This window comes from Vanessa atalanta, chromosome 6 (assembly GCF_905147765.1).
Source record: "Vanessa atalanta chromosome 6, ilVanAtal1.2, whole genome shotgun sequence".
Taxonomy (NCBI): domain Eukaryota; kingdom Metazoa; phylum Arthropoda; class Insecta; order Lepidoptera; family Nymphalidae; genus Vanessa; species Vanessa atalanta.
The window spans coordinates 4098319-4118182 of record NC_061876.1 but is presented as its reverse complement, the minus strand read 5'-3'; the positions used below and the strand labels follow the sequence as shown (position 1 = coordinate 4118182).

The following is a 19864-nucleotide window of genomic DNA, read 5'->3' as shown; positions in this document are numbered from 1 at the left end:
AAAATAGTTTTTTGGTGAAAAAAAGAAAACGTAAATGCGATTAGAATAGAATACATGATTAAAAAAGTGAAAATCGACTTTCGATTTCTATTTTTAAAACGTATACATCACATCATGATTTAAAAAAAGTAATCCAGCGTAAAAGTGAAAATTCTAACTCTCACGCACTATAAAATAAATTTAAAACGTCATCATTTAATTTTATTTTTCGTAGGCTCATTTTTTTTTATTTTTTTTTTGACACACAGCATAATCCTACAGCCTACAGATTCATAAGTGAGATAGGTATCATTCTGTCTTTTTATGTTAAAGAATTTAAGGCGTTTGTTTTTAAAATGAGTGTTACGCCGTTCATGGTAAATAGAATTGGACCAATGAAGAAAAACTACGCACTGATTCCCTACAAGGTTTTATAATCATTCTAAATTAAATTAATACATGTTTTTTGGCGGTATGACATCCACTGTTCGACATCTGTATTCGTTAGTCTTTTTTTTTAGTATTTACGTGTAACAAATATTTCAAATAGAAATAGGTTTGATATGGTACGAGTTATTTATCTCAGCGATGCTTGTTATTTGTCTTTTTTTTTTGGATTGACATTTGATTCTTTTGCTAATAAAATACGCTTATAATTTATATAGACCTGAGGAATTTGAGAACCTGAGAAAATTTATTATATAACCACAAAAGAGGTATAAAAAGTACTAGAATTCTTTTATTGAGTCAAGATTTGCCACGGAGGTGGAGTAATGAATAATTAAATGCTTACTTATAAAGAGTATTTATTGTATTGTATTGTCCTACCAGTTAAGTCATTAGAAAATAACCATATATATCTTTATCACTATTTTAAGTATAATGCTGGATTGTTATAAAAAAGTATCATATGTTCTTTATTTAAACTTGCTTATAGCTACATTTTATCAAATTAATTTCAGTGGTTTGTCTGTAAAAGAGCAGTCGACAGACATACAAACAGAATTACTTCTGCTTTTATAATATTAGTATAGATAAGTAAATGTTTGTTTCACAGAACACTGTTTGTTTTCCAAATATACATAAAAGTATTATATACATATAATATGATAACAACAACCTTGTTACGGTTTTAATTGAATAATTCAAGACAATAATAGAATAAATATAACAACAAAAAATAAGATAAGATACATTTATAATTAAATTAATATATTTAATGTTAAATTACGAAGTACACACTCAAATATAGGAGACATTGCCATTAGTCTTATAAATATATTTTTTACTTTTTTATACAATATTATGTCGTACATCAAAAAAACTCAGCCTAGTTTTTTTTTTAATTTATCGTTTGTATCAGTTTCAGTTGTATAGAAAATTTTGAATTTTATATGATTGAACGCGCTAGTCTCAAAACTTTATCAATGTGGTTTTAAATATGCGTTGTACAAGTTTATTCCGTTTATTAAGGAAGGCTGCTATTTGATTGCAAATTTTGACTCTAATAAGCTGCAATGAAATATATATGACAACTGGTTGAAATATATATATACATAAGCTTAATAAAACCGATTGACTTGTAATACATAGATACTCTTTTCGCGTTTAAGGAAAGATGAAATTGATGAAGTAACTCTGTATAAGTTTTGCCCGCACGAAGTCGGGACAACTATTTATATGTATTTAAAAATATCAAATTAATTTTATACGCTCTTTATAATGTGGCAATGAGGTTTCGCAACTATTATCAAATATTTTCTTCACGGCCGTGGACACAGGGCTGTTCCCACTTACTTTTATGACCTGTTAATTATACATTATATTACGTTAATATAACAATGTAATTTTTTTTACATAATATAAATAAATAGATCGTAAAATTAACATTGTTTTTTTTTTTCTAGGCTACGTCATAATAATTATTTATTAAATAAAATATGGATATTATTTATACAATTTTTGTTACACTTTTTATTTTTACAATTGGTAACACCTGCGTGTTGATTTACCTGATGTAACAATGTATAGAACACATAGATCTTAATCGAAAATCATGAATTCAAATTTAGCAAACTCTAATATATATTCGTTTTGTTTAGGTTTTATATCCATGTTACTGTCATGTCAAAAGTAATTCAGGTACATCTATATATCTGTCAAACTTTACTGCAGAAACAACAGCAACAACAGAGATACAACAGTTTATAGCTGTAAGCCAATTAAAAGTTGTTATTTCAGTATTATGCAGCTATAGAATTTAGTAGTAATAATTATGTATGTTTATTTTATTGATTGATATTAATTTAATGGTTTATGGAGGCAGACAAGGAAATAGGTCAAATTGTGGGGTCATAGTTTTTTTTTCGTCTGTCCGTCGACGGCGTATTGACCTTGTTATGTACATTGGTTCTGTCATATTACACTCACCTACCATTCAAGCCGGAATACTGTATTGCAATATAGGTTTGGCGTTAGAATAATAGTGTGTGGATTGTATAAGCTTATAAATATCACTCGTGAATTATTAAAAAAAATGTTCAAGCGTAACTACTTAGCGACGAAGTGTGAAATAGACCCCAAATAAATATGATTATAAAATATATTGCATTTCTTTACAATAATTTACGATACGTTATAAACTAATCGCTTGAAAGTCATAAGTTATGAGAGCAGAAACATAATAAATAAGCGCTAACTTAGCGTGCTCGTATCATTCAATATAATATGAGCGAATAGCAATCGATCAAAGCGTATCGATTAATTTTAAGTTTCTCCTTCCGTATCATTAAACGTAAAATAAATATTTTAATAACCTTCTTTATGCGATTCGGCTTTGATTTCCAATAAACCGCTTCGGTATTGCCACATGATATATCGATGGTATATTTATACCAATTTAGCGAAAGACCGACTTTTATTAAATTACATTTTATTAATTGATTATTTTTGCACACAGACAATTAAAAATTAAACAATTTTTTTTTAAAGTACTAGTAATTGTTTAGCTATACTTAGTATTATTATTGGTGGTATCACCATTACTTATTGGTGTGTTCCATTTTAAGGGTTAGTGAGCCACTGTATTTACAGGCACATGTACAAAACATCTTATTTCCTAAAGTTGGTGACACAGTGGTGATTTAAGGAATTGTTTTAACTCCCAACATCATTTCATTAAAAAAACGTATTTATCGATATAAATTAAATAAATTAACTCACGTGATTATTACAATGTGTGTACACTTATTCGGGTGTGAGTGCGTATTTAATACGGTCCGAATTTTTGTGTGTGTGTAATGTAGTTGGAAACGAGGAAAAATAATTCGAACAATTAGGGCGTGTTGTTTCGTATACTAAATTACAACTTGTTTTTGATTTAATTCAAAACCTGTACACTTGCGAAATTAAGCAAATGAAAAATATTCACTTATATACTTTATGAAAACGAACGTTGAACGAATTATATAACGTGTGTACGTATATGAAGTGTGTTATGTTAATTTTTATATTAATGAAATATGTTAGATAAAAATTGAGCATCCTTTATTATGCAAATATTGTGAAGTGATTGATGAACATAGCGAGATATCACGACTAAGTAATATGTTAATTTGTATATAAAACCTTGTTAGCAAACGTTTAGTTTTTAATAATTAAAAAAAAAGTAACGTGAAATTCGGAAAATGTTACACAGTTTTTATAATTAAAAAAAAAATAACGTGAAATTCGGAAATTGTTACACATTTTTTTAGTTTAGTTTTTTACTATGTCATGTATGGGCACAAAAACATACGGTTATAAAAGGACTTAATGTCATTTCAACCACACGTAATAGTACCTATTCATTCATAAACACGGCTGGTTCATTAAAAACGCATTTTTTTTTTTAAATATGAAATTACATCTTATAGATTAGAATTATCTTTTTGTTTTTATTATTATATTTTGTATTATTAAGCTTTAAATACATTCATCGTCATATATTTTTTCCATCGTCACCTACATAAATGCATTAAAAAGTTAACTGTAAATTAAAAATTAGAATAATAATATTAATGAATTTATTCTAAAATGAAACGTTAAATGCGTTTTCGATATAACGTCGTTATATATTATAAGAGAAAATAAAAACCTATAATTATAATGGACTATCTAGATCAGATTTCAAAACACAATTTGAGCGTACATTAGGTAATAGATATATGAATTAGATATGGCAGCAATTAAGATATATATGTATATGTTTTTTTTATAATAATATGACAATATAAAATGCATACTTAGAGAGAAATTTGAATTGCAGAAAGTTTAAGAAAATGTTTTAATGCATTAAATATATTTTTTATTATTATTGTACCAGATTTGACGATCGCATGGATATAGGTGCTTAATAAAACCGGTAGTTGATTAGTGCAGTCCGGATGCAACACACACATGCATGCTGTAAATGCACGTATGTATCACATACACATGGGAGTTGATGGAAAACTCGTATTAGATAGAAAATGAGATAAGCGAGGATATTTTGTTTTTGCATCTATTTGCAAATTGCTCATGAGGTTGTTAATGTATGCGTAGTCATTACACCTCAATAAGTGTTAGTAAAAAATGTGTTGCCAGTAAAAAATATTTATAAGATAGTGAGAATAAAAAAAGTTAATCTATAATATTACCTGTATAAAGCTTGCACATATATTGGCGACTTTTTCTTTTTTTAAATGTTTAACGTATTAATTGTGAACATTTATAAATAAAATAAAAGTAAGTATATTATATATAATTATTGCCACTAAAAGGTTACTTTATGATGTTGAGGTTTAAGCTACATGTTAATTAACCGTGTGCGAATAATAGCACCCACTTTCATTTGTGTTACGATGGCTTATATAAGACCTTTTTTAGTCACAGTCGAAATAACATTTATCGGAAAAAAAAGTTGTTGAATTTAATGAAACCTGTTTAAATATTTTATAGATAACATATTTTATTTTCTGTTTAGTAATTGACTATTTTGATATAATTCATTACTGACATTTATTTCCATTCAAAATAAAACGTGATATTTGTAAATAAAATATGTAAATTGTTTGGTAATTTTAATTAAAATATTGTATCAATATTTTTTTGATTTTTTTTAAATCTCAATATAGTTCTTATTGCAGAAGATAAACATAACGCCACGAGAAGAAATAACGATATTAATTAATTAATTGAATAAAATATTCCTTAATTTTTTATGAACATAATTTCTTATGAACTTAATTTCCTAATAAGCCAAAGCCAAATTATGCTGTATTAATCATTTCGTTAAATAGAAAATGTTAAATAATCTCAAGGTCACAATCAAAATGATTTCAATCGTGAGTTTTATAAAACCTAACACAAACACAACAACTATTTAAAATAACAAATATTAATGCCATTTCTATACATTTAGATGTTTTTTATGAAAGATTTCGTCGGTCGTGTAATGTGCCTATGTCCGTTGATCGTATTTCCTTGTATATATATTTTTTATCTAAATTGATATGCAATTTAAATAATGATTATTTATTAAGTAATTTAAATTCTTAGCCGTTGTACACTTGACCTTGAGAAAATGTAGCTTTAACAAGAACTTCAACGGTACATTAAATCGATAAAATTGAATAAACTCTCATGACTAAGTATATTTAAATTGGTGGGGTTATAGATTATAATTACAAAAAATAATGAGATACGTGAAAAAGAAATCAGAGAAAAGTTGATGTTTTTAATGCGTTGATGAAACTGTTTTGTTTACGAGTGCGTTGACAGCGCACTGGTCCGCCGATTCGAAACCGGATCATATGGTCGGTACGTGGTTCGCCACGGACATAATTCATAACGTATCGAATTTATCCAGGTCAAAGGATTATTTAACGCAATATCTCCAATCAAACAGTGTGATTTATTTGAAACAAAACTAAATACAAACGATCGAAAGCGATGTATCGGCTGCGTTAGTCGATATTTGAGCAGCTCGTTTCATATTTCCGTTCATAGTTTAATAGTTAAAATTATTATGCAATATTATTTAGTATTTTATTGCTTAATTTTTATATGTATTGTTTTTGTATTAATTTCTAGTACTTATTTCTATAGTAGTATGTTATAACTTTATTTACCTTTTTTCCGCTTGGGTAGCACTCTCACACCAAATGCAAGTTCAGTCACAAGGCACAAGGATAGAGTCAGTAAACAGAATCTCGCACTGCACCCCATAGTTACACAGTCTTATTGCCCTTTTCCAATATTATTATAAAGGCACTGTAGTACCGCGCATTTGTTACACGTGTTGGTAGAGCCTAATCCGAGCTGGCGTGAGAACACGCACGAACGCACCCACTTTAAAAAAATTACGGAGTCGATGCACACCCGGCGACACGGTGCGAACGAGTGAACCGCCCGACTACCCTATATTTTGACTTATAGCAATTTGGCAGTGCGAAATCCACTTGTATATAAAACCTTTCGCCGGCTCGGGGCGGGCGGTCATTGGTTGTGCGGAGCAGTGTACGCGAAGGTGAAGGGAGATGGAAGTGGCACCCCCCACGCGACGCGAGGAGGGGACAAGCCAGGGTCGGCAGACACTTTTGCTATCGTCGGCCGCCACGGTACCTATCATGCTCCACAGGCTTTACCGTTGTACCCTGGTTACGTCACTTCACGTGAAACTTGCTCGCGCTCACTTGATAATACAATTTGAGTTTTTTTTTTTAATTTAAATGGTTTGGTAAGCGGAAATTGCATTTACAATTTCATATTTATTAACAATATCATTCTTTATTTTCGTTTAAATTTTACCTTATACACTTTAAAGCTTACTTATTTGGATTTTTACGAGAAAAAATCTTCAACATAATAAATTTAAAAATTAATGTTTTAAATTAATACAAACATAACAATACATCACAATCATGATTTATTGTGTCCATCGATTAATTTTGAATTATAATTTTCATCAACACATGTATTTTATTCACACAAGTACAAGGTTACACCACAACATATACCGTTATGTATTATTTCTAATGTTTGAGATAACGAAATACGGCTTGAAATATGTACGTATTCATATTCATCGACCTTAAAAATAAGACCTTAATAATAATTGTTGTCTTAACGTTATCACTTGTCCATGAAGTTTGTATTTACTCAGAAATATTATGTTATTGCCTCACTAAAAAATAAATAGTTTAAATTTTTTTTAAGATTCAAAAATATACACAATATTTTTTTTACTGTAATTTTAAAGAAAAGAAAATTATTAATTAAAACGATATACTCTCAATTACCACGATCGCTTACCGTTAGTATGTTAACCTATTTATTGACCATACCAAGTATTTGCATATATAAGAGCATTGCTTGTAGGAATTAAACTATAGCGAAATAGGTGAAGTGAAAAATAAGAAGGAAATTGTCTTAACGATGATGTAATAAGTGGAAGCAGTAAAGATGCGTGAGCGCACGTAATTAATATACCGTTTATACTAACAGATATTTCATAATGTGAAGAAAGCCGGGCTTGTTGGTCTAACGGCTTACTTGTATGGATGCAAATCATGAAGGTTCGGATTTGAATTTCAAGACAAAATCTTAAAAATTAGTGACGTCTCTAAAAATTCTTAGCAGCCCGGAGTTTTCTACAGTATTACAATCTTTACGCTATGCTTGGATATTACGAGAATCACCCTTATATCCTTGCATTTTCCATTCGGGAATATAAATTTTTCAAGCTGATTAAATCTACTAAAATTATATGAGGAGCATTTTTAGTAATACATGATCAGACAAGAAAACGCTTACGTTAGAAGCGTTAATTAAAGTTCTCTACATTTTTGCTTACTGTTCCAAATTCAAATGTAGTTCATCAACATCTTATATATTAATGGGGTAAGCTGATTTTTGTGACAATGATTATGGGACAATAGCTGCACATAGAAGATCGGTTGTGGTCTTATTTTGAAGAGCTCCAGCAGTAGATAAAAAACTAAAAAGGATTGATTGCAATTTACTAAATAGTTACGATTTAACAAAGAGTTACAAGCTACTGGCCGGGTGGAGAGCTGCGTTATGGCTGTTTAAAAAAACAAACGTGCGAAAAGACGTCGTCAGTTTAAAATGAAATTTAATCAAAACAAAACCTTTCATAGGTTGCGAAATACCCAAAAATCTGTTGAATAAAAGTTTCGCGGACGACCCACTTGTGATTAGTAAAAGAGCTTTGGTAGGATTGAAGTAAAAAGTTGCAAAGACATTAAGAACAAAGACTTTCTCGTGTAATGTCGAATCGGGCGCGTTACGTTCCGCTCTAAATTACCCTACGTCTTATAATGAAATAGAAATTAAATTATTTTACCATATGAAAGTGACTTAATTTTACTATTCAAACAAATATTATTGTTATTATAAAATAAATGGCGAAAGTATACATTAAAATTCAAATGTGGAGGAGTCTGTGTGTACTACCATTATTATAGTTATTATTTATTATTAAAATAATAGTATACTTACATTATTATGAGATGTGATAATTTTTTATATAAAATCGAAACCTTCAACATATTACTCGTGTACATAATTTATTTTTCATTTTAGGTATAACTAAAGATTTATATTTTAGCAGAGACGTTTTGTCTATTGTTAGCGGTCATAAATTTGGTTTATAAAAAAGAATGAATTCAAATTGGAACTCTTTAAAAACCTTTAAAATCATATTATTATTAAACTTAATCGTAGACGAATAGATGTAATTTTTGCATGAGAATATTGGCTTAAGAATTATAAAGTACATTTTTAAACGGTTAATACATCACATTAGTTAACTGTGAGTTGATTTAGACGATGTGGTAGTCACTTTCCATCAGGCGAGGCTCCTGTTTGCCACCTATTGTATGAAAAAAAACGATTAGTTTTAAATAATAATCTTTTAAAATATCTAAACTAAAATTATTACATTTGATAATAGCATTAAAAATAAAAATAAAAACAATACAAAAGTACCCATAAAGAAAGTTGTAAATATTACTTCAGTACATTTTCTCTCTTAAAACTCTTAATCTCTTTTAATCTAATCCGAATGAGTACTTATGAGTACTATAAATTCTAATCATTTTGTCAACAGAAATTTAGTAAACGTATTGAGTAATAAACACTAATACTATAAATGCGAAAGTTACTCTGTCTGTCTGTCTGTTTCACTTTCACGGCCAAACCACTGAACCGAACTTGATGAAATTTGCTATGAAGCAAGCGTTAAATTTGAGGAAAATCGTAGACATACTTTTATTGGCTAACACATAACAACCAACCCCTAAACAAAAGCGAATCCGCGGGCGATAACTAGTTATATATTTATTATCTTACAATTGAATTGTTCCCTGTTAAAAATGTATCAACCTCTACACCCGATCTCATGATAATATTTTTGAAATTTTAGCTGTAGGTAAAGCATTTTGGTGGTAATATAATTACTTAATCTGAAAATAAAAAACGCATCGGATCTGGATCAAATTATCTCAAATAAATAACAAAAAATCAAACTAAATTTAAATAGAAGTTATTAAATAAAATACTTGTCTGTTTATCTTCTATAACCAAAATAGGCTCACTAAATATTAATGCGGTTTTAATCAATAAACATAATGATAGAGAAAGGTTTATATGTACAATGAATGTGTCAGATTAAGTAAAATAAATAAATAATTAGACAATTACAAACAAGGCTTGCATTATGTATTGTATGTTTTAATCAAATCTGTAATAATAATATTTTAATTTAAGTTATATTTGAATTGTATTGATAACATTTATATTAAATAAGAGGGTACTTTGACTTTTCTACTCAATATTGTGAGTCACTATAAGTGATAGACGCCCGGTATACTTCAGTTGGGACTACGACTTTTTACTATTCACTTTGATCCTGGACCAGCAAGGTGTTAACATTTAAGGTACGATATAATTTTGTGATATAATATAATTGTTATTGCTTGTTAAATTATTGATGAATAGTTGAATTGTGTTTTTGCAATTATCAATATACAAAGTTAGTATTATATATACAAAGTTAGTATAATTGTATTAAATTAACATTATTGTATTTTTGGATATTGGAAAAGTGTAACTACTGAGTTTCTTACCGGTTCTTCTCGGTAGAATCTACATTCCGAACCGGTGGTAGCTTTTCCTTTAAAATAGTTGGTTAAATGACGATAAAAGTCTATTTGAATAAAGTATATTTTGATTAAGGTAATTGTTTGGTTTTCTTGTAATTATTAATTGATAAAAAAAAAATCTAACAAATGCATATTTTAGTAGAGCAAAGCCGAGAACTTCAACTTTCCTAGCAGGAAAAAATAACGATAATTTTACCTTTAATGTTTGATCTTCAACCTAAAAGTTGTGTGTTGTGTTGTGGGTGGCTAGAACATAATCTATTTGACCATCTTGACTTTGTACATGTTATATAATAATACAAGAACATGAAATTCACGCTTGTCAATAGTCTTGAAGCGAATGAAAATGCGACGCGCACATACTTACATAATAATATTAAACACCAAAATCTCGTCAAAAACAGAAACAGAAGAATCTCTTGCTATAAGTTTTATGTATATATAATGTACCTACGTTTATTTATAGACTTAGTAGTTTCTTCAGTAAGAAAAAGATAATAATGTGCACAGAAAAATCGTGTTTACAAATAGATAGATAGTTTACAGATAGGGGGCTTAAATTCATCTCCTTAAGGTATTTAAGGATGGAATATAGGACTATTTTAAACCAAAAAGTACCCTTAATTGCTTATATTATTATATTAACGAATTACCTTTTCCTGTATAGTGAGGTTCACACAACCACATTCGTTTAGTAAAAATCGGTTGCGCTGTAAGGTGCTAAATATATTTGTCATTCTGATAGTATTCGGTCTCGCCAACCATCGTCAAGGGAGTCTAGTCAACACGCAGGACATATTATTATTGTGCACACATGTGCAAACTCAGGTGCACCTATTCTCTCACTTTCCTTATCTGAAGGGACGGCAAATCCGACACAAATGGAAAGGGTTTAGTGAACACAGTTCCAACTTCAGACTCCGGGCTGCAAAAACCTCGAGATCTGCGGCATTATATCTAGCCACTAAACGTCATCGAAAGTAACCTAAACCTCGGCAAAGTAGGTAACCTAAATGTCTTTCAAAAGAAACAACTTAGCTATGGTGTCATATAAAATTTGTTGTCTTTCCAGTTCAAAGTTATTTCAAAAATACCATAGAGATAATTTAAAAATTAGATTAGCTAGGAGGTAATTGCTTTTATATCCTTTAATAAAGAAGTATATTGTATATATTCTTTATCAAAACATTTACTAATTAACAATAAAACTCTGTAATGTTTTTATGTTGGACAACATTTTAATGTGGACGAATTTTAGTAGAATAAAATAGTAATATTTTTGATTAGAATAAAAATACGGTTTAAGAAACTTTATTAAGCATTTTAGTGTTTAATCTCTATCGTGTCTTCTCCATCGCAGGTGACAGTGGCGAAATAATATGTGCCCTCTTGGTACAATAAAACCCACAATAAAAAAAAAAATAGTATTTTTAAATAATCGTAGATATTAGACATCACCATAACTCTTCTCCAGTTGCTTTTCATTGGTCTTGTTTTTTTCTTCATAATCTTCATAATTATTTTTAAATATATGATTATATACATATATATATTTCGAAATCATGAGATATACTTTCAATTCGCATTTTTATCAAATAAACCGTTGATACTGTGCAATTAATGTGAATACCGTGTTTTAATTATGCAAATTTATTTAACCTACATTTAAATGTGCGAAATTTTGATAAATAAAAAAAATAATAAACTAATTATTTAGCTCGATATAAGAGTAAAGAACGAATATGAAGTTTGCAGAACAGATATGAATAATTGCATGTTGAAGTAAACCATGCCCTTCCCGGTTAGGATAAGAGTTTGTTGCGATTTTGCGATCATGAATATCAGGAGTTTTGTCACGGCGGGATCAGCCCACGCTTCCCAAGCTGAGTTATACAGGTCCCAACTTAGTTCCTCACTAGTCTGGAAATAATAGACACTTTAAAAACAAAAATATAATTACTTTTATTTTCGTTTCAACATTATATATTTATCAATATAATATGTTTTATTTGATATTTTTTTAAATTCTATTTCTATGTTATAAATACGTAGGTATACAATATTTTTTTATGTTTATGTTTGTCAATTTTTAAAGGTTTTCTATGAGGTTTTTTTTCAGGAACCGACGTTACGTAGATGTTTCTTTTTTTCTTAACTTTGAAGATTAATCACGTCGTGAATACAGTGATTGCCCTCATATGAGTTATTGTATTTAAAAGGTAAAAGTTATTCTTACATGAAAAAAAAAATATGAATTTCTTTACCTTTATCAAGTTACTGGAAAAATAACACGGTGTAAACATGTGAATGACTCCGCTCAAAGCAAATATAGTATACTTGGGGTCGACGCGTCGGCTTAAATATATCTGGTATAGATTCATTGATATAAGAAGCGATGTGAACAGGAAAACCGAGAAAAGCCAACCTCCGTAGACCTCCTGCAGATCATTGTAAAATACCAATGCTTCCTGATTATCTCTGATAGCATCTTTCATCATTAACTCCAATTCATCTCTAGTCTTGGCGTTTTTAAAAGCCTTGTTAACTTTATGTGCGTATAGTTTTAATTTGAGGCGCAAATGATTTGTGGCGATACAAAATGATCCATCAAAACCGGCAAAGTTCGGAGACAATACGACGCATTGTACGAGATTGTAAGCAAACATTAATTCGAAATAGGGCGATTCGTATTGTTTGTCTTCAATGAATTTCAGTTCCATTTCGTGTATCATATACTTCTTACCAACGTCGCTTTGTAGACTTTCGTAAATCATGCAAGCCCCCGCGTATATTGGAAATTGTGAACTCAACAAAATCGGTATTATGATCCAACATGTTTGCCCCAGTTTACCTAACTTTATGTAATATTCGTATATTTGCTGCTCGTCTTCATCCATATTGTTACCTTTAAGCAAATCGTCGGATATCTTTTCTAATAGTTGGGCGAATATATCTGTTTTCCAATTTCCGTAAAAAGATTTAAAAAAGAATAGGGATGCCAGTATCCCTATAGCGACGTTTCTCGAAAGATTGTACATATCCAACGTATATAAGCACTTGGCCAGATACAACAAGAACCAGAACAGAACGACAGAATTGATGACTGTAACAACACCGAATAACATCATTCGCTTCCTAGCGTTACTTCGATTTGGGTAAATAAGCGCTATCGCCAAGGCAAATGCGCAATGTGGGAATGTTTCGTTGAACGACTTAAACTTTTTCTCAGGCATTTTGATTTCAATTTCCGTCACCATTTCGTTTTGACCGGCGACGTCTTGCGGTCGTATTTCCTGAATGCTTATGACGTGTGAAAACAATTTGCTGACGGCCTATAATAGGAAAGTTTCTTCGACATTAGAGGTAATCACGTTATAAAATTGCCAGCCATTTCACAGCCATTATACCAGTAATGAAAGCACCACATAGTCCGTCATCTAGAATTCCTTACGTGGCATGTTTCGAGCGAATTGGAATTAATTTGAAATTATACACTTTGTAAACTTCATAATAATACGTTGCTTCGGAAACATGAAATAAAATAAATCCGTGTGATTTTCATTGAAGTAACTGAGAGCTGTCATGTCATTAATTCTATGATAATGATGATTATAGTGTTAAGTATGTAATGACTTTCTAATGATTTATCGTATATCTTGTTTACTATATAAGTACTAGATCCAAATTAGTGAAAATGCTAATGTAAACGATTGGTCGACTTATTTTATTTACAAAGTAATAAAAAAAAAATACATTTTATATATATTTTCTCGTTAGCGTTCAAGTTGGACATAATTAAAATTGTGAAATTGTCATACCAATCCACGATCAGTGATAGATATAAACTTGCAAAGTTAATTGGGGATAAGTACGCAGTAAGCAGCAGCAAAGTGAATGTGGTCGGGTCTGGTTTTTTAAGTATAAAATTATGAGACCCGTGAGACCGCACAGTTTTGCGACAAGATAATATATATTATGACACCACGAATAACATTGGAAGGGCGTACTCGAAATAACTATTTCATTAATGCGATAAAATTAAAATATTTTAATTTCTTTAATAATCCGACCCAACATTTTGTAATTCGGAACACAAATACTTTTATTCTGGTTTCGTTTACATCCTTACAGAGCTGAGTTGCACAAGGTTACCTTAACAATGGTTTTGTTTATATAGCTTTTTTGGAGCCTTATTTTGTTAACCAAATGATTTTTAATATCTGAAAATTGTATTTGAATGAATTATGTAGGTATATATTAGATTAATAATAATGTGTTAAATAAAATAAATTACGAAAGAATTGGTTAATTATACCGAAGTTTTAATAAACTTCGGTATAATTAACCTCGGTATAGTTCTTTCCTTATTCCTATATTAATATATAGGACAGTACAAAAGTGTTGTTCAATTAAATATTGAAGACAATATTTATATAATTAGTATCTATAGTAATTATATTGAAATTTTATTAACTATTATTTAATTTATAGCGTATTTCAAAATAAATCAAGGCTTTTGACGAAATCTTAGCAACGGCTATGTTTAATTAATTAATTAATGTCATTTTTATTTTCGTTCCTTGGTACCAAATTATTTTATTATATGAATATATTTGTAAATTTTGAAATTGATCCGATGATTTCTAATCGACTACCATTATTAGTTTACATAAGTTACATACAAGTAAACTAAATAGTATTTTAAAATACAATGTATTAGTTGGTATAGGTGTTTTGTTGTCTAATACTTCAATGCCGATGTTGAAGGCGAGGTCCTACATTCATTACGTTCCGTTTACAACTATGCGTGTGCGTGCGTGTGGTTTAATTGATTAATTTATTTATCATGTCACCTCAAGGACGATATGAGTCCATGGCATGTATCGTAGGGGTATTCCCTTTTATAGACCTAGTCTTAGCACTTTTTCCAACTGGCTGCACTGTAATTTTTTTCGGAAATGACTACTGTTTGAAACAAAATAATTATTTCAAGTACGTATTGTACAAACACTTGTGAATTACATAATTGTATTCAATGTAAAGCTACCACCGGTTCGGAATGTAGATTCTATCGAGAACAATTTGTAAGAGACTACTGAGTAGTTAATTATATTTACGTGTATGATCATAAATAAATAGGCAAACTTAAAATAGTTCAGCGCTTCTTTCTCCTCTGTATGTGAACCGATTTTTTTTATTTTGGCACTTGACGATATTTTCTGTTACATATAAAAAATGAAATAAGGATTTAAAAAATGTTCGAACGTGCACATTCATATACGTCATAAAATTTTCAATAATGATTGCGGTCGTGCATCACGCCGAGCATGCAGGTCAACCACTTTGCACAAAAAATGTGCACTGGAAATTTAGCAGATTCAAATGACTGCTTTTATTAAAATGACATTATGTGTGAATTGAGTCATAGCAATAAAATTTATTTACGAAATCATTTAACATATTACCTACCTACCAGAATATATCGAATGAGATATTTTTATTGTTTTTCCTTTGAGAATAATTGCAAAATCAGCAAATATTTGAGTTGTTTCTAATATATAAGATTGAATTTAGTTCGGTAGAAGTTAATTTATAAAAGAAATATTACCCTTTTTAATTTGGAATTCCTCTAATCAACTATCGGGAATACATCACCTATCGGGAGTGCATCTACGACGAAAATCACAACAGTATGTGCTACCGATAATGGCTTATTTATTATATGAGAATATTTAAAACAAATTGAAATCTATACAAGAAAAACACCATTTATTATTTATAACATGTAAAAGATAAAATTGTCAAATTTAGAGTACAAGATACAGAGAATTCGATAATCTTAAGTAAATTACATTTATTTTAGTATGTTTCTACAATTTTGAGCCACATTTGTACGTGAGTGTGAATATCGAGATTATCAACATACCTTTTCAATGTACAAAAATATCTCAGGTCAATGACCCCGTTGACACACAGGAAAATTGTTAATGTATACATTATGTTTAATTGTTCACTCATTGTTGCCGTTAATCCGATTAATCTTAACAATGGCAGTGCGATTTTTTTATGTGATAATTATAAAAATATGGCATTAAACTTTTTTACCGTTAATTATTTGTAACACAACAATTTGGTAATCCATTATCTGTACATAAAATAAAATGGTAACGAGGCCGTGTCTGTACATGATTTTTTTTTTTTAAAGTTGTATACTAACAAAATATCGTCGATACATATGTCTGAACACATTTTTCGACAATGTTTTCTCTATCTTGCATGTATTTCGTTATCTCTGTATCAAGAACCGGAAACAATTTTAATAAAACCCTATTGGTTTTATCTTTTACCGTGGATTAATAAACGGAACTGCTTCGTTGGTCTTCTATGTATAAATATATTAAGCAGTACGTACAGTGATATACATTGATTGCAGATCACAAGGTCCAAAGTCAAAAAAAAATTTTTTGTGTTAGCTGTCCAAAAATTTTGGAAAGTATGTAAAAACGTTCGTCCTGCATTTGAACGTTCTCTTGAAATACTTTTGCAAAAAAAATTCATAAGTAATTTATGTAAATACTGTCACTATAATGTAATCTATGTATTGTGCGAAAGACGATATGTCTGGAAAGAATGTTACTTGTGAGATGACGTCAGACAGAGAAGTATGGAAGAAGAAGACATTCTGCGCCGATCCCAAATAAATTTGGGACAAGGGCAGGAGGATGATGACTGTCACAAAAATAATTAGGTCAATACGTTTCATTTCCAAACTTTTATCTGACTGCTTTGTATTAAGTTCTGATTGTACCTATATATTTTACGTTTTTACGTTTAACGTAACGTAAAAACGTAAAATATATACAATCTTACGTTACCTTTTTTGTTATGTCTCTGCTATTGCTTAGCTCACAGCTGATTTTAGTGATAATCTTTTCATTAAACATCGATATAGCTGTCATTTAAATTGGCTTTGTAATTCTGGTTTACTTTAGTAATTTTTTCATTCATTTACCGCTGTCATCCTAATATAGCTTAATATAACAATTAATCACATTTATAAGTAATTTAAACTTTGCTATCACTAGATAAGATTGAAATAATGACACTTATCAAGATTATCTAGCTTCTTAAATTTATAAAAGTAATATCTCGTGCGCCTCTTGTCCTAAGGAAAAGGTTAAGGTCTTAAGGAAAAGGTTTAGAGTGTATTTCACCACGGTGCTGCGTTTTGAGATACATTCTTAGCCTTATCCTTATCGCCGCTGCTACATTCAACAACAACTAATGATAGTTGGAGGAAACAATTGAGGCAGATTATTATCAACTTTTTTTTCACCGTCGAACAATCATGAACAAAAAATTAGTACTATACTCAATGTAGTTCATCCTGGATTAAACCAGATTTTCAATCATGTTCATTCCACTAAGCATTCATAGTTTATTAAGCTTCTTATATGCGTAGCTAAAATTAAATACAAATAATAGCAGTATGAAAGATAATAATGAAAGAATAAAACCCCAGTAGGCCATTATCGATATAAGCTTCCGCTCTTAAACCGGTTTTCACTTTGATGAAAGCAAAATTTTTGTCTTTGTTATATAAATGAAACTGTATCAATACTTTTGAATAAAAAATATCATTAAAACTTACACAATCTCCTCTTAAAATCTGTATACGACCGAATCCTCATTGCGTAACTATAGCTCCAATTTTAACAAACGTACATTCAGTTACTCGCCAAAAGTCAAATTGATAATGACCTCTTATAAATAATTTTAATTCAAAAATTCGAAAATTGAATTAAAAAATAACTGGCACAATTCTTTTGATACTCTTTTTTCGAAATTTTGACATGAAATTCTTTTTGTAACCCGTAACAGCTTTAATTTATATTGAGTCCATTCTAAAAATACATTGTTGTAATTCCAGTTCAAGCACATCGAGATATTATTTATATTGTTCATACTTTACAACAGAATATTATGAAGTATCGTTAAACACTTTCATCATATTTAAAATAGGATAATTATTGGGATTTTTCGGTAAAATATTTTACAATTTTATTAGGATTAAAAAGGAATGTAAACATTAATCACCCCGATAAAAACTCAGGTAAATCTGAGTTTTTATCTATAAATTACATTTGAACAGGTGTAGTAATAAAATTGTCGTGTAATACGACGTACGACGATTCCATTACTAGGCAAGTAGACATCTGAATAGGCGTTTTATGAAGTAGTATTTCAATTAAATAAAAAAAAAATACAATTAATTAATTAGTTTAAATATCGAACTTCCAGCTTTATTTTAGCACACAGTTTTGATTTTATATTACAAGACTTCGGTCCATTGGATTTATCAAATTCACCCAAAGTTTTTATCAACAATTTCGAAATACCTCTAACGTTGTAAAGTAAACATATTCGATGTGATATATACGATATATTTCGTTAATGTTAAAAAAAAATGACTTTCAAAATTCGATATCTCGAAAAATATTTTGAAGAAACTATGAAACAAATTTAAGCCAATTATTCCAAATTGGAATTCGATTACCACCTTTCGGAAGTACATCCGTATAGCATTAACTATAATAGCCTGATGAATGCAGCACAGATTCTCATGGATCTTTACAGTTCAAATTTAATCGTACTAGTTCCAATAATCATTTACATTAACTAAACGCTGATTTGTTAACAGCAGTAATTCTAACATCCCATTGGCTGTTGATTATCATTGTGTATTTCAATACAGCCTACACTCAACGGACCTTGTAAGCTGCTCTATATTATATAATGTAGTTTTTTTGGTCCATATCACCTTTCACCAGGACATAAATTAAATATCAGTTTTGTGTAATTTTAAAGTACTTAAGCAATTACGAATGTTTTAACCAGCAAAATAATTGTGTAAGTATCAACAGATATAGTTCATGTATATCTGTAAACTTTCCATTTAAATCGCTTTTAACGATTTTTTTATAAATAAATTCGAATATTTCTCAGATTGAATCAGTTTTTTAATCGTTAAAACTACTGGTTTTTATGAATATTATTAATGCAATAACTTACAATATCTTTGCTAACTAGAAATATTGTTGGACATAAATGCTTCTTGTAATTGGCGCCATTTTGAACGAGGCTTCTGAATACAGCGATTTTTCGCTTCTTGTTCATCTATTATTTTCTATAAACATTACAATTTGTAATAAAATATTCTTTGTACTGGATAGAAATACTGGAATACTATTTGCATTATCAAGTATTGTGTACAATTGACACCTGTGTATAATATTGATAACGTAGGCGGGGTTTTACTGTCGTATAAATATCGTAACGGATAACCCGATGCATTTAATTCATTGGAAACCACATTGTTACCGGAGTTATCTTGAAATTAATTCATACGGAACGTGATAATTTGCATTTGTTTTTTTTTGTTTTGCATTTATAACAATCATTTAGAAAAACCCTTTCACGTCGCAAATGAATTATACCGACCATAAAGCGAAATTCCATTTTTTTAAACTACATATGAATCACGATTTTTTGTGTGAAATTCTTCGTCCTATTTTTTTTTTTGTTTAAGATTGAAATGAACCCGATCAAGGTTTTAGTTACCTTTAACAGTAAAATTGTAAGTTACGACTTCTCAAAATTTCGTTTACATTTTTCTGATA

The 19864-nt window shown here is 29.6% G+C and overlaps 1 protein-coding gene and 1 pseudogene across 2 annotated transcripts in view; both read right to left on the bottom strand.

Annotated features, from left to right (window-relative positions):
* Positions 1–6378, bottom strand: part of LOC125064501 (laccase-1) — a 44478-nt gene extending 38100 nt beyond the window's left edge. The window contains exon 1 of one of the 2 annotated variants that reach the window (XM_047671580.1): positions 6129–6378. In XM_047671580.1, coding sequence (XP_047527536.1) covers positions 6129–6225 — 97 coding nt within the window. In that variant the 5' untranslated portion in view covers positions 6226–6378. The remainder of the gene's footprint in view (positions 1–6128) is intronic. The other variant, XM_047671581.1, reaches the window with a different exon arrangement.
* A 24-nt stretch (positions 6379–6402) lies between these two features.
* On the bottom strand, positions 6403–13096 carry LOC125064502 (annotated as a pseudogene).
* Positions 13097–19864: the final 6768 nt, after the last annotated feature.